Source organism: Sciurus carolinensis, chromosome 8, assembly GCF_902686445.1.
Source record: "Sciurus carolinensis chromosome 8, mSciCar1.2, whole genome shotgun sequence".
Classification (NCBI taxonomy): Eukaryota; Metazoa; Chordata; class Mammalia; order Rodentia; family Sciuridae; genus Sciurus; species Sciurus carolinensis.
In genome coordinates this window covers 58,006,238-58,020,842 of record NC_062220.1, presented here as the reverse complement: position 1 = coordinate 58,020,842, position 14,605 = coordinate 58,006,238, and the positions used below count along the sequence as shown (strand labels likewise).

At 33.4% G+C, this 14,605-nt stretch overlaps 1 protein-coding gene across 2 annotated transcripts in view; it reads right to left on the bottom strand.

Moving 5' to 3' along the window:
- Positions 1-14,605, bottom strand: part of Sema3e (semaphorin 3E) — a 269,653-nt gene that overhangs the window by 11,750 nt on the left and 243,298 nt on the right. For both annotated transcript variants that reach the window (XM_047562566.1, XM_047562567.1), the window contains 2 exons: positions 11,405-11,472; positions 9,801-9,940 (listed from right to left, as the gene is read on the bottom strand). In XM_047562566.1, coding sequence (XP_047418522.1) covers positions 9,801-9,940; positions 11,405-11,472 — 208 coding nt within the window. The remainder of the gene's footprint in view (positions 1-9,800; positions 9,941-11,404; positions 11,473-14,605) is intronic.

The window sequence follows — 14,605 nt, the reverse complement described above, 5'->3', positions numbered from 1 at the left end:
TTAAAGGGAAAGTTTTATTTAAAATTTAAAAATTTTTATTTAAAATTTGTATAGTAAGAATTCAGAATAAAGGGAAATTAAGAGGAGAGAAGACGGAAGTAAAGAAAAAGTTCAAACACAAAAGTGCACACTAGAAAACACTGTATAACTACTGTAACTGAAATATAATTCAACGTTAAATTTCCTAGTGACTAAATTAACTGGGAAAGTATGATAAGTCTAAGATTAGAAATGTCTCTAAACTATACTTTTAAAATGACTCCTTATGACAAGTCTATCATTTTTGGTATTGAGATCTCAGAAAAAATCTGTGTGTGTATTCTCATGAAATGAAAGAGAGGTGGCCAATGGAAGCAACACAATAAGTACATTTCCTTAAGCCAATATCTCAGTTTGAGGTGGAGATCAGATACCCAAGTGCATTGGCCCACAAGCTACACCACGTGGTTTAAACAATCAGGTCCAGATATACAGTTATATACTGCACACATTTTTCATTTTCTAGACCATACAACCAAAATTTAACCTGGAACAAGAGGAATTAGCAAGTGGACAGAATCAGTACTGGTTGTTTACTGCATCTTTGTGTACAGCTCTGGCCATATCATTATTTTACCTCATTAACTCAAATGTCCAAAATCAGAGCATTCTAGTGGGAGAAAATGTAGCTCTGTATCTGCATCCATAAGTCCAGGAAGATATATTTCATTTAAAAAAAAATACTTTGTGTTCTCTTGGAAAACTAGCAATTAAAACTCTATACCCACTTCTTAGAGCAACCATTTTCCATTACACTACAGGAGCTGTGTCTTTGCCACTACAAAGGGGAAAAATGAAATTAATGGGTTAATCTACTAATTTATCCAGAATGGAAAAGAATATGTGGTGTGTGTGATATTATAAAAATATTTTTGTCAAGGCTAAAATATGCAAATTTGGAATATTTAGTGATTGTAAAGAGATGCTAGCTTAGAAAAAGATGGGCATTTCTTAATAGGCTGAAAACAGAAGCATTAAAGCTACTAAACAGATGTTTCAAATGAGGCACTTTCTGTTATGAAAATAAGAAAAACAAGGAAATAATATTCACGTGGAACAAGCCCCCATGCTTTCAGCGCATTTGTATACAGACAGAAATGTCAATTTATGGCTCTTACTGGTCCCTCACACTCTTGACCACAGGTAGACTGCAGTGAAGACAAGGAAAACAGAAGCCATCTAGCAAATAAGATGGAAGAATAAAAATGAGATTTTACTTCATAACTTTCCCAGCTTGAATGACATAACTTCAATATTAAAAGGTATAATTAGTGAACCACATTAGTTTTGTTTTATTTTCAGAGAAGAACTGTCTCCATAATGCACTAGATTATCAAAAAAAAAAAAAAAAAAACCCAAAACAACAACAACAAAAAAAAACTACGTTTTAATTTAGTCTGTTTTAATTTAGTCTGTGCTAACACAGAAGCAATGAATTCTAAGTTAGGTGGAAGGAACCGCTGACTGATAGGATAACTAGACCTATTAGATTTCTCAAAGTATTTAATTGACTTTGATGAATTTAGTAGGTGGTCTATAAGCAGAGGTGAGAAGTGACATTTGACATAGAGTAAAAAAAATGAATTGAGTTAATTGCTATTGAAATTTTGAAGTTTTGGTGTCAATTTACACTTTCTCTTGGATTTTCCATAATAAACATGCACTTTGTGGCTTCTTTGAAATCTACATAATGTATTCAAAGGGTTATTTTAAAGTGATAATACTTTTAAAACACACAAATGTGTGGTTTCCCTTAAATAAACAATTCACTAAGGAAATATTAAGCAGTATCAAGTAGAAAGCAATTCTTCCACGCTTACCAAAGGATCAATATGATAAATCAGGATTCTGATCTTATGGACCAGCAGCTTGCTTAGTTTTCTTATGCCACCCTGGTATAGGCATACATATATTACAAATATTTGGTTTCCCTCGAATTTCTCCACAGGATATTTATGTAAGCTTGTTCAACTCACTCCTTGAACCCAAACTTGTTATAGTGTCATTAGGCTATATTATGATTTTGTCACTAAATAGCTAAATGCAAAAGTTCAGAAGAATGTACTTCACGAAATTCACATTATTTGGTCTAATTGAAAATTCACTACAATGAAATTTTAGCACTTAGCAAAAAATTTTAGCTCTTAGTTTTTCATTAATAGTTTTTTTCTCCAAAAATGGAGGTGCTTTTCAATAATACTAATTACTAATTTTGCAATAATATTTAATTAGGCTACAATGTACATGAATTTTCATTGAGTCCTTAAGTAGGGCCCCAAACCTTTCCTGTAATGAGCTATATAATGAATACTTTGGGGTTTGTGGGCCACATGGTCTCTGTTGTAATGATTTGACTGTATAATTATAAAAAGAAAATAGCCATAGATACTTGGTAAGTAAACGGGCATGGCAGTTTTTGAATAAAATTTTATTTACAAAAGAGGGAGAGAGTTAGATTTGAACCCTTTAATCCATTGTCAGAATCACAGAAAACTATGTGCAGGTTAAAAATAACATACTGCAAACTAAGAACATTCAAATTGTGTATATATTAAAGTGAGAAATTATTTACTAAACTTCCAAGTAGCTTGAAGAAAGTCGGGTTTTCCTTATGATAACTAAAAACTGGACACAATGAATTAACAAATATTTAAATCTCAGAAAAAAAGATGCACATTAAATTTCCCCTCATTTAGTCAGTTTGAAAATGTAGTATTTGGGCACTTTAAGGAAAGAAATATTTCAATTGTTTAACTAAATGCCTTAACAAGAATAAATTTCTTTTGTTAAGGATACTTGGATTAAGTTCTCACAATTGTTTTAGAGGCTTATAAATTTAAGCTTATAAAATTGTAGGAAAAGAGAGTTAATAAACTATGATAAAGTGCTGATTTAGTTGTATTTATAACAGTTTCTTCTGTGAACACACAAAAATAGTAACTTATGTGCTCTTCATGTAAATAAGATTTTGGGTTGGTATTTCAAACAAAATATTTGTAAAAATTTATGTGGCCACCAAATTGAATTAATGATTTAAAAGATCTTTGGAACAGCTAAACTTGGTTTCTAAGCATGAAATTACCTTATTTACTTCAATAAACTATTTTCTGTTCCCCAAATTCAGAGAATGAGGGGGTCTTGGTTGTTTCTAGAATCTATCCCTTAACTTTGGTCTGTGATTATATTCTCTCTCACATGCTTTTGATCTTGCTTCATCAAGTAGCTGCACATTTTCTTCTCTCTGATTAATTCCCATCAACCCAGCCACGTCACTCTTCTAAAAGTAACCGAATAAACCTTTCTGTTCCTTTCATCTCCCTTTGTGGACCTATTCTTCTTGTCCTAATCTTTTGGTAAGGTACACGACATGATGGTCTCATTCAGCACAGTCACATTTATCCCTTAATCTATTGCTACATGGCTTCTTGCCTAACCATTCCACTGAACTACACTCACTGGAGACTGGGGATTTATTTTCTGCACTTTTCAAAGGATACTGTTTATTACTTTATCCTATTCAATTCCTTGTCCCTAGATTCCATTATCTCATAATTCCCTGCCTTCATTGTTTCTAGGTACTTAAGCTATACTGCACTAAAGGTACTGCCAGTTACTTAACTTCATCTTATTAATGTACCTCATAATACTAACTTTCTTAGAGAAATGTTATGTTTTAAATAAGTTATTACATATAAAGTACTTAGAATAGCCCAGAACATGTACTAAGCACTACATGAATGTTAGCTATAATTATTACTTGTTTTCTAGTTTTGTACCATCTTTCAGAGTATATCACCTAGCCTTTCCTTCAATATAAGAATTTCCCTTGCTTACAGCATTAATTCAGTTTGGTCCTTAATTATCTGTTCTCCAAGGTTACACTATGCCAAAGGAGGCATCAGTTATTGTGGCCAAATTGAAACCAGCCTGTCTGGGCTCAAATGAAGGCTCACTTCATAAGCTATATGATTTTATACAAATAACTCAATCTCCTTGTGCTTCAGGTTTTTTTTTAATCTATAAAGGGGACAAGGTATCTATATCATAGGACTACTGCCAGGATTAAAAATATAAATATACATATAATGCTTAGGACAATGAATGGCAAACAGTAAGTTACACTATTCTTTGCTACACTATTCTTTCTTTTATTATATCCTTAAACATAATTAGTACTGCTTTCCTGATATCTATCAAACATCTCTTGCCATCTCAAATCTTTCTACTAATAATGGATATATCAGCAGGGAAGCTCTATGTGAATGCTGTAAGGAGTTCCCAATTGAATTGTGTCAAAAAATGAATTTACCATCTTTCTCCCAAACCTGCTTCCTAACCCCAGAATATCTGAATCATGTTACTGTACCATCAGTCACACAGTCACCAAACAAGGAACATGGGAATAATTTTTTATTGCTTCTCTTTTGCCTCAAATATCAAATTCATTCAATGTTGTGTAAAAATTTAAATCTGTCTTCTCCCTTCCTTCTATCATGTTATGCCTCCTTTTCCACCTCCTCTTCTTTTTTGGGGGTATAGGAAAATGAACTGAGGGTGCTTTAACACTGAGTTAGATCCTCAACCCTCTTGTAACTTTTTTTTTTGAGACAGGGTTTTATTAAACTACTAAAGCTGGCCTCGAATTTGTAATCCTCCTGCCTCAGTCTCTCCAATCACTGGGATCACGGGCATGTACCACCACACCCAGCTGGTATTACTCTTTAGTTCGTGTTGACAAACATCTTTCTTTGATATATCTTTCCAAATAGTCTTTTTGATATCTTGCTTATCTCCCAAATGTACTAGCTAGTTTCTAGAGTAATTTAAAGATTCATCTAAGGTGTTATCCTTGGTTTATATATAAACTGAAATGGATTCCTTGATCTGTTTACTCAGTTTTGTATCCATGTTTCCAGTCATGAACTCACACATAACAGTGTTTCTCATCTCCAACATATGTACTGTTTTCTCTGGTAGGTACCTTTTGCTTATCCTTTAAGATCTGGTATAAATATCTTCAAACACAACTACTGGTTAAGATGGTTTTCTTTTCCTTTGGACTCAACAGAACTGAACACAATATAATTATCTGTTCACATTTCTGTCTTCGCTACTAGACTGGGGGTTTCAAAAGAGCTCCTTTATGAATTATTAATCATCTACTAAGTTAGTTTTCAGTGTACATTTTTGGGTTCAAGACACCAATTACAGACATCTAAAGAGAAAGAAAAGAGCAGAAGGTTGAAAAAGTCTTCCATCTGAGATGTTAAATGCCTTCACAGTCTTCAGTAACATTGGAAATCAGGTGGCAAAGCATTCAGACACTTCGTATGTGAGGTAATCATTTTTATATCACTGAGTATTGAAGGCATGTGGCATATCAGAGCCACTGTTGTGTCTTAGAACATGAAGATTCATACTGTAATACCATATCCCTCAATGATTTCTTATTTCTACCCTCATCACTACTCTCACATATTATGTACTTACAGCAATAAAACAATATCCAAACTGATTGTCTTTTTGGTACAGAGGATTAAACCTAGGGGTTCTTTACCACTGAGCTACATGCCCAATTCTTTTCTTTTTTTATTTTGAGACAGGGTCTCACTAAGTTGTTGAAACTGGTCTTGCAAAGATGACAAGACTGGTCTCAAATTTGTAATCATCCATCTTCAGCTTCTTGAGTTGTTGGGAATATAGGCATGTGCCACCATGCCGGAATATAAAATGATCTTTTTAAACCAAATCCTGACACAGATTTGCTGACATTTACCTAATGACTTCCTATTTAATTCAGAAGAAATACCAACATCCCCTTACAATGACCTACAATACCCTGTGTAAGCTCTACCTTACCTCTGTGACTCAGGGTCATTTATCTCCCTATTGCTCACTCTCCTTCAGTCACTCTGAAAAGTCCCTCCACTTTTGTTCTATAACTATACCAGGTGCACTCCTACCTCAGAAGCCTTTGGCAACTACTGCTTTCAACATCTAGAAAGTCATTCCATCCTGTCACATACCCTATTATTTCTTTTCAACTTTCACACTCTTGGTGACTTTCTTGAGAGATCTTCCATAACTACCTCTTTAAAATTGTGATGTCTCTCTGCAAATAACCCCTCTTGTATTTTTCCCTTTACCACTACCTGATGCATGAAATATTGTTGTTACTTATTAATAGTAGTATCATTCATTATCTCACAAAATATAATTTCTATGAAAGCAGGATATAGAGGCATTTGATGAATCCATTTTAATTGATGAACTAAACATGTTTGTGGTTAAAAATCCAAGAAAGTGAACTAAATTGCTCTGAGTTTTATATCTACAAAAGATCAAATGATACAGCACATCTATTGTGACATACATGCCTCCTTCTACCCAACAGGTACAGAGTAGAAGCTTGAAAGGCACTCTGAGAAAAGAGATCTACCGACATGTAACAGTGGTTCAAGGCATCATAGCTTAACGTGGGGGCTGCTCAATTATGCCCGGGTTCTCAGACATCTAGACATGAGGAATAGTGCCCTTGTCACCAAAATCACAGCATCAGGTTCCACTAAACTCCAAAGAAGAAACACAGATATGATGATCAAGCTGGTACCAGGAACATTTTTCAAAGTCAGACTCCAGAACTTCTGTTATGAACAGTTTTCCATTTGTTCCCTGCCCCAAAGCATCTGAAACTGCATTTGGAATTCTGGTTTTGGAAGGTTTTGTGGGTTAGTAGAATAAACATAGAGGCCTGGATCTGAATTTATTTTTACTAGTGTGAGTAACTAGAAAAATTGTTAAACATTCTGCATCTCAGTTATTTCATTTGTAAACCAAAAAAAAAAAAAAAAAAAAAAAAAAACTAGAATGAAATGGTATATTCTATAAAAGGCACATAGGTATGGTTCTTGATACTTAAGATAATGAATGAATGTAAATTGTAAATTTGCCCAGTCTTGGATTCAGGAGTATTTGAGTTCAAACCTCAGGGGTATTACTGACTTTGTGTACAAGTTATAACTCTGAATTTTAGTTCTGCATGGATAAGATGGGGATAATTATGTCTAATATTCAGTTGTGACAGAGAGGGACAAGGCAAGGGGCCTACCACAGTTTCTGTTGCAACAGGTTCATATTAAAGAATAGTCACATCAATTAAAACTATTGTCTCTTTCCCTCAGGATATCAAAATAACTGATATGATTTGTAACCCCTCATATATTTATACTTATTTAATTTATAATTAATATACTCATAGCAACTAATTATAACATCATAATTAACCAGGTCATCCAGTTAAAGGAAGATGCATAGAAATATATCTATGCATAGTACATTGAAAATCAAAGTCCATAGAAAATCAGATTTTCAAAAATATTTATGAAATTAATAAAATACATAAAGATTGTGTTCCATATGTTGTATTTAGGGAAACAGGAAGCTATAAAATGAATATTTGAGAGAAATGCTTCAGAGTTTGCTCTAATGCTTTAGAGTTTATAAACTAGATAACTAAGTTTTTAGATGCCTTCCAGCAATTCAGTTATATAGAGTTTCCAAAGATTAAGCAAAAATTTTATCCACAAGAATAAGTTGTTTTTGGGTAATTTCAGAGAACCAAGTCTAATAGGCTTGGAGTAGAAGCTTGAGACAGGAACCCTACAATCAAACATTTCAACTCAATAAGGGGAAAATGCAAACACTCTATGGTCTGCAAATTAATGACTTATGGTTTGTAGCATCATTATTTTGAGCCTTGGTGACCCTTTTCAGGAGTACTCTTAAACAGACTTTCCCATAGGAGGTAAGAATTGGGGTAGGTGAACTTGGCCTTCACAATGGTCTAGATTTCATAATTTGACTACCTTATATATGCCTCACAGTAAATGAGGCATAGAAATGATAATAAATGCAAAATGGTCTTTAAATAAAACTTAGGACTCCCTTGAAAAATCATTCTGCTTTGAATATATGGCATATTCAGCCTTTGATGAAGTCAGCAATTTGTGATATGTATTGTTTTAGTTTGTGAATAATTTAATACACATATTCCTATGTCTATAGAAACCTGGATAATCTGATTATTATATAACTTTATGCAGAGAGTTAACAGGAAAATTCAAATATCTGCATGTATTTGTCAGTCAGGGAAACTTAAATGCAGTTGAAACAGGGACTAAGAATTATTGGAAAGGAGAACAGATTATATCAACAATATGAGAAAGAAACTGATAATTGAACATTGATGGATGCAGCCTGTCAAAATGATTTTGGTAAAGATTTCCAAATGAGGTAGATTATGGTGAGCTCAAAATTAGAAACAGAACGTACTGAATGAAGAAACCCACTGATGAAAGAATTACTTCTCTGTCTTCTGAATTCATTCAACTGGAGAAACTATGGAATATTCTCAGAGCCTCTCCTGCCAAGTGAGCTATACTGGAATTTTAAAAACCATTTTACCTCAGATTTGTGAAATGGAAAATACTTTAACACTAAATGAACAATTTAATTTAGCACAATAGGGTATAACATTTTTGAATATGTGTTTATTCTAATGATGTCATGAAAATGTAGGGGAATTTTCCTTTCCTGGTTGAATTTCTCTAATGTCTCCAATAGGCCTTGTTAAGGTGAGGTATCTTTCTCTCTAATGACCATCCCAGAAATCTAGGATTTACAAATTTAATCATCTCCAAAAATGTATTATGAGTGTACACCAAAAACATGTTGGATTTTTAGTTTCAGCAAAGACTATAAAAAAGTAATTTTTGAAATTAGTAATTTTGGCTTCTAATGATAAGTATTTAATCACTCATGCTAAAATGAAGTAGAGATTTCATTGCTTCACTGTCTATCAGAGATACACACTTATTTGTTCTCCCTTCTGCCCTATAACATGTCTCTAGAATTCCTTTCCCTTATTCAGCTTGCAACTTTCTCTTTATAAGAGGACTTTTCTCCAATATTCATCATGATCTATCTCCTTTTCATATAAACAAATGTTCTTCTACTTGCTATTTTATAATTCTACTTTTGTGAAAACTGAGCTCAAAATTCAAATCAACCTTCCCCGATTGCTTTGTGCCCTGGGTCTCTCCTTCTACACAGCCAGCTCCTTCCACACATTATTTTATTCAGTAACTGCTGGCAGACTAATCCATACATCTGCCTTATATGCCACCTGTCCTTCCTTCTCTAAAGCACTTAAATCTTTCTTCTCCCATCCTTTAGGTGATGTTGGAAATACTTCCTCCATCACTAAATCTACTTAAATGGATGAAAGAACTGATGCTTTGCCTTTCTTGCCAGTAGAACCTTTATATTAATGTCTCATATATGATTTAAAGTTTTATTATACAACCTGTTTAATGTTGACACGGTTGTTGTTTTAAACTTATTTTTCATATGTCTTAGTGATGACCAAGTTTTCCATTTCTCTGGAATATTGCCTTGGCTGACAAAATTTAAGACTATAATTTTGACACCAAGATCGCGAAGTTCTAAGTACTTCCTGAATAGAATTCCAATATCCAGGATGTTCAAAGTATTGATTTACAGACTCACATAAAATAACAATCTATATGTATATTTATTTAACATTTTTGTATGTATATATAAATCACACACAATAAAGAAAACTGACTTTTAAAACTACTCATGTAATACAATAGTTTCATTTTTAAGTACTTCAAATGATCTATTTACTGATCACGCACTCACAGCATACACTGTGATATGAATGTGTAGCTATGAATTACCTCCTCTTTTCTTGTTTCACGTCCTTTCTGTACAAACCAGATGACTTTTGCTTGTAAAGATCGTGGGGTACATTCCAGCAAAGTACTGTTGTTCTCTATGCCGTAAGCCAGTTGCTCTTCGGTTTTATCCAAAGCATCTCCTACAACAGGAATGTGAATACCAGACCTAAGACTTGATTTTACTAGTAAATAATTTTTAAAAAAAATTCTTTAATCAAATCCTTGCAACAACATGAATAACTAATTATCTACTGTACTTAAATAGAGAAAGGAATTTTTTTAGAGAGTGGCATACAAAATCTAGGCACTAAAAAGGCAATCAGACAAAAGACAACAACTGGGAATTTGGTTCCAAAAAGATGGGAAAATAAGGACAATGAGAAGGTGTATCAATGTTAAATTTATAAGAAATCAACAGCAGCATTCATTGATAGGGCAGGGAAGAGAATGTGAGTACCACATGTTCTCGCAAGGCATAAGACCAAATTCCTGGCTACAAAAAAAAAAAAAGCAGAAATCAGAAATCTTGTGTGATCTGGTACTACAAAATCACAAATGTAAGTGATATCCTGACAAGGGATCGCACACAGTATTGGGCTTCTCTGTAAGAAGAGAGTACACAACTGAACTAAGACCTTTATGGACTAGAACTTCTTGATTATATTTTATATCTTAGACTGCAACAGTTGTCCCAAGATTTGAATTCAAACAGCATGCAGGAAATTGTACCTACCTGCAATGGAGAATAAAAGCAACTGGATTTTTTCTTTATCACCAAGATTAATTCAATAGCTAGATACCAGCATTTTCCCCTATATCTGAGTCCTCTCACCTTCAAAATTGATCCCTAAATTTTCCCAAGATTAAAGCCATATCTTCTTTTGCCAGTGTTCCTAGGATTTGAGTCTTACTGACTCTTGAGTCAACCTGGGTCTAAGTTGCGCTGGACATGATCTCTGAATGTGGACGGAGCCACTACTGAGCTCCCAGTCACAATGCCCTTCCTCCTGTTACTTCCTGGTGAACTCAGCTACAGGAAATGCAGCCTGTTCATCATTCATCATAATGTGAAGAGCAGGAGAGTGTATTTTGTCTTGTTTAACTCCCTTGCATTTGCCTAAAGCTGAAATTTCCTCTCATTCTTAACCCACCAGACCACCACTCTTCATGGACCACTAACACTAGTTGTACGATTATTCTACTCCAGGAAATTTTTCCACTTTATTACAAACTTCATAGGCAAATTGACACAAGTTGTATCACATTTGATAAAATCAATTTTGAGATGAAGAGATGACTTCTGCAAATCACTATTCTAGTAGCGACATAAAGTAGACTACATTCTTGTTCTAGGGCTCCCTTGGCTTTGAGTTCTACTATCAAGTAGTCATTCCGATGAAATTTATTTTCTAATTATGAAAAATATCATATATCAAGTCCAAAAAATTTTTACGTCATGGAAGAAAAAAAAAAAACAGAAGCTTTCAAGAACATTTTTCTAGTACATACACATCACAAAGAAAGAGACACAGTTTAAGAACTGTACAGTTATCATCAATATACACTCCAAGTTACTCATAACAATTGATTTTTTTATGGATTACCAACAAATTGCTGTCCAAAGCATTGCTGAGCTGCATTTCCATGCCGCACATCTTGTCTGCGGAAGCGTCTGTAAGAAAGTAAATGCATTTTAGAGGATTTTCAGATTTCAATTTTCCAGATTTTAAAATATACCCAGTCACATTAAAGATTCAAGTAGTATTCTGCTATTGAAAACCTAATCAGTCTTGCAAAACAAGTATAAAACCCAAGTTTCCTCTTTCACATTTTTTCCCTTAATATTTTTCAATAGTAACATTCACCTAACACTGTTTTTTAAATGCTTACATAAGATTGAATTCTGGTTCCCTAAATAATAATTTAATGTTTCTCTTTAAATTATGTTAAAATTTTAATTCCACAAGACTTCGGTTTGAAAGGAGTGTCTTGAGTGGCAAGGGATATGTGTAGATAGGACAATAGGATTTGAAGCAGAATATTTATTTGAGTTAAAAATGTCATAAAACCCTTACATTGAATAAAGTTCATGTTAAAAATGACATTTGAATCACAGTATTTTATTCTAGTGCCATAATGATGAATTGGCACAAATGTGGTTTCTAGCAAAATGAGATAAATTTATAATATACTCAGCTTCCTCTTTTATTCAGATACCATAGAAAGTACATGCCTCTATTCAATATACTTGTGTGTTATACAGTTTAACTGGATATTCTGCATTTAGCAGAGTTAAAAACAATTCTTTTTTTTTCCTTCAATATTCCTATTAAACTAGGATCAATTCTAATACATTTTCTTATTGTATAAATTGTTTAGATACATAAATAAAATGAGCACAACATTCTAAATTCATAGAAGATTTCTAGGTTATATATCAAGTTTAAATTTTTAAGCATCTGAGTCATTAAACAATGGAAATTATCATTGTTAGTAATGGAATTCTAAAATCAAGATCTATGGTATATTTAAATTAGAGATTAAAATACAAGTATTAAATAAAGGTGGAAAATACTACTTGCTTCACATCATGGCACTTTTTCAGGCTTGAGGGGAAAACAGAAGGCAAAGCAGGAGTTTTCCCCCAGCGGGTAATGGTAAAGCTTTCAAAGTGACAATGAGGTGCTTTGACCACATGCAGTGATTGAACCAGAGTCACATCCCAAGGCCACCACCAACATATGTACCTTATTGTGTGTATCTCTTCCCTTGCCCTGCCCTTTTATGTCCTCGTTTGTAAAATGGAGTTGGTTAAATGACACCTATTGCTGTCTCAATTTTATTTTGTTCCAAAGTCTTCAAACAGGTGCTTTGGGTGGTAAATTAATGATAATGGATGCCATTTCAAGAGAAATGACTCACATAAGAATTCTGACCTTTTTATCCACTTAACACACATCAAAAGCTAGGGTGAATGAACATTTCCAGTCAAGTTTCAGGATTAGGAACTATATACAAGAGCATATTTTGTTTTGTTTTAAATAAAGAGATTGCTGGTTAGAAAACCTTCCCTAAGGGCCTGGGATTTTACAGATATCAAAAAGTGCCATGTTGAACATTCTATTGAGCTAGATTGGACAAAAGCTGAAGTAGAAAGTTTTATGCTGTTATATTATTCATATTAGTATGTACCACTATTATACAAAAGATAGCAGATCTAGACAAAAATTAAACTGTTGTTGCTAATTCTATATTTCACTGAGTATTACTTCAGTACTGGAAATCTAAAGCTTGCTGAATAATCATAAATAATGGAGCAAGGGTAAAAAAATGAAATGGGAAATAGTTCCCACTTTTTAGAGATGGTGTTTCATCCAGATTATTATTCTAGTGATGTGAGAATAAAGGGAATGGTAAGAGTGCAAAAAATTGTTTAAAATCATAGGAAACGTGCATGTTTAAAAAAAAAAAAAAAGACATAGCTTCCAGCAAGGTTTTAGTTCATTTTATATTACTACAATACAATTGCCCTTTATTTTAGCATTTTAAAAAATGCACATATTCATATCAGGGGTTGGAGAACAAGCAAAAGTTGCTTTTCAATCTCAACGCTGCATATTTTTCTTATATCTCTAGCCTTACAGAAACTTTTAAAGAGAACACTGAAAATAGACAAGCTGTAAGAGCAAAGGCGAGATAGAGACAGAGCTTTATAAATTATGGTGGGTTTTGGAAGATCATTCTAAACAAGTGGTTTGGATTGTGAATTAATGTTTTTCCCCTGTTGACTCATTTTCACTTTGTGAGCAGAAAAGTATTTATTTTAATGACCGGTTTTCAATTTCAGCTTCTATTCAGGTCTGAAGCAAAAACGATCTGCTATAAAAGCAAACTATTTTCCCATCATGTGCTGGAACTTATCCAAAAAATTCTCCTTCAGGGGTGAGTGATGGTTCAAAAGAACACTAACCACTGATAGATCTCCATTATGTGTCTGAACTAAATCATTTGTGAGCATGCTTCTGTCTGCAGTCTATTACTTCTGTCTAATATTTGCCCATTCCTTTAGCTTTTTCTAAGTTCCTTTATCCTTTTTAAAATATTAGCAGCCTTGCGGCTGCACAGTCTTAAAAGATGAACCATATACCAAAAAGTGTTCATCTATGGAAACTGTTCAGTTAAAAGTCACCATCACTCATACAAAACCTTGTTATTAAAAGCATTAGGTGCAAGGCTTATAAACATTTTTATTGTTCCTACACAATAATTGGTTTTATCAATTTTGTAAATTACCTTTATAAAATGACCTTTCCTAGGGGAACTACAGGAATAATAATGGACTATGTGTGTCAGAAAAAGAAAAGAATTTTTTATCTTTCCACCATAAAGAAATAGTAACTGAGGAGATAGATGTGTTCACTCTGATTTGATCACACAATATATGTGCACAAACATCATGATAACCCACAAATATGTACAATTTTTAGGTTTTTATGTATCAGTTAAAAATAAATATAAATAAAGATAAAAATATTCACTAGTATTAAATCTTTTTTATAAATTACCTTTTCACCCTGGAGTCCTACTTTTTCTTCCCTGAATCATGGAACTGCATAGTTTTCTCTAAGCATCTGTGCAAGGTATAGACAATTGCTTTTAACTTGAATCTCCTTATATTTCTACCTCTAAGACTGAGCTTACAGACTGGGCTATTTTGAAAACTGCATAAAGTATTATATTCCTGCACTAGGTCTGGAAGCTGACATGTTCAATGGTGAACTACGACATGGTTATCTGCAGTTCTA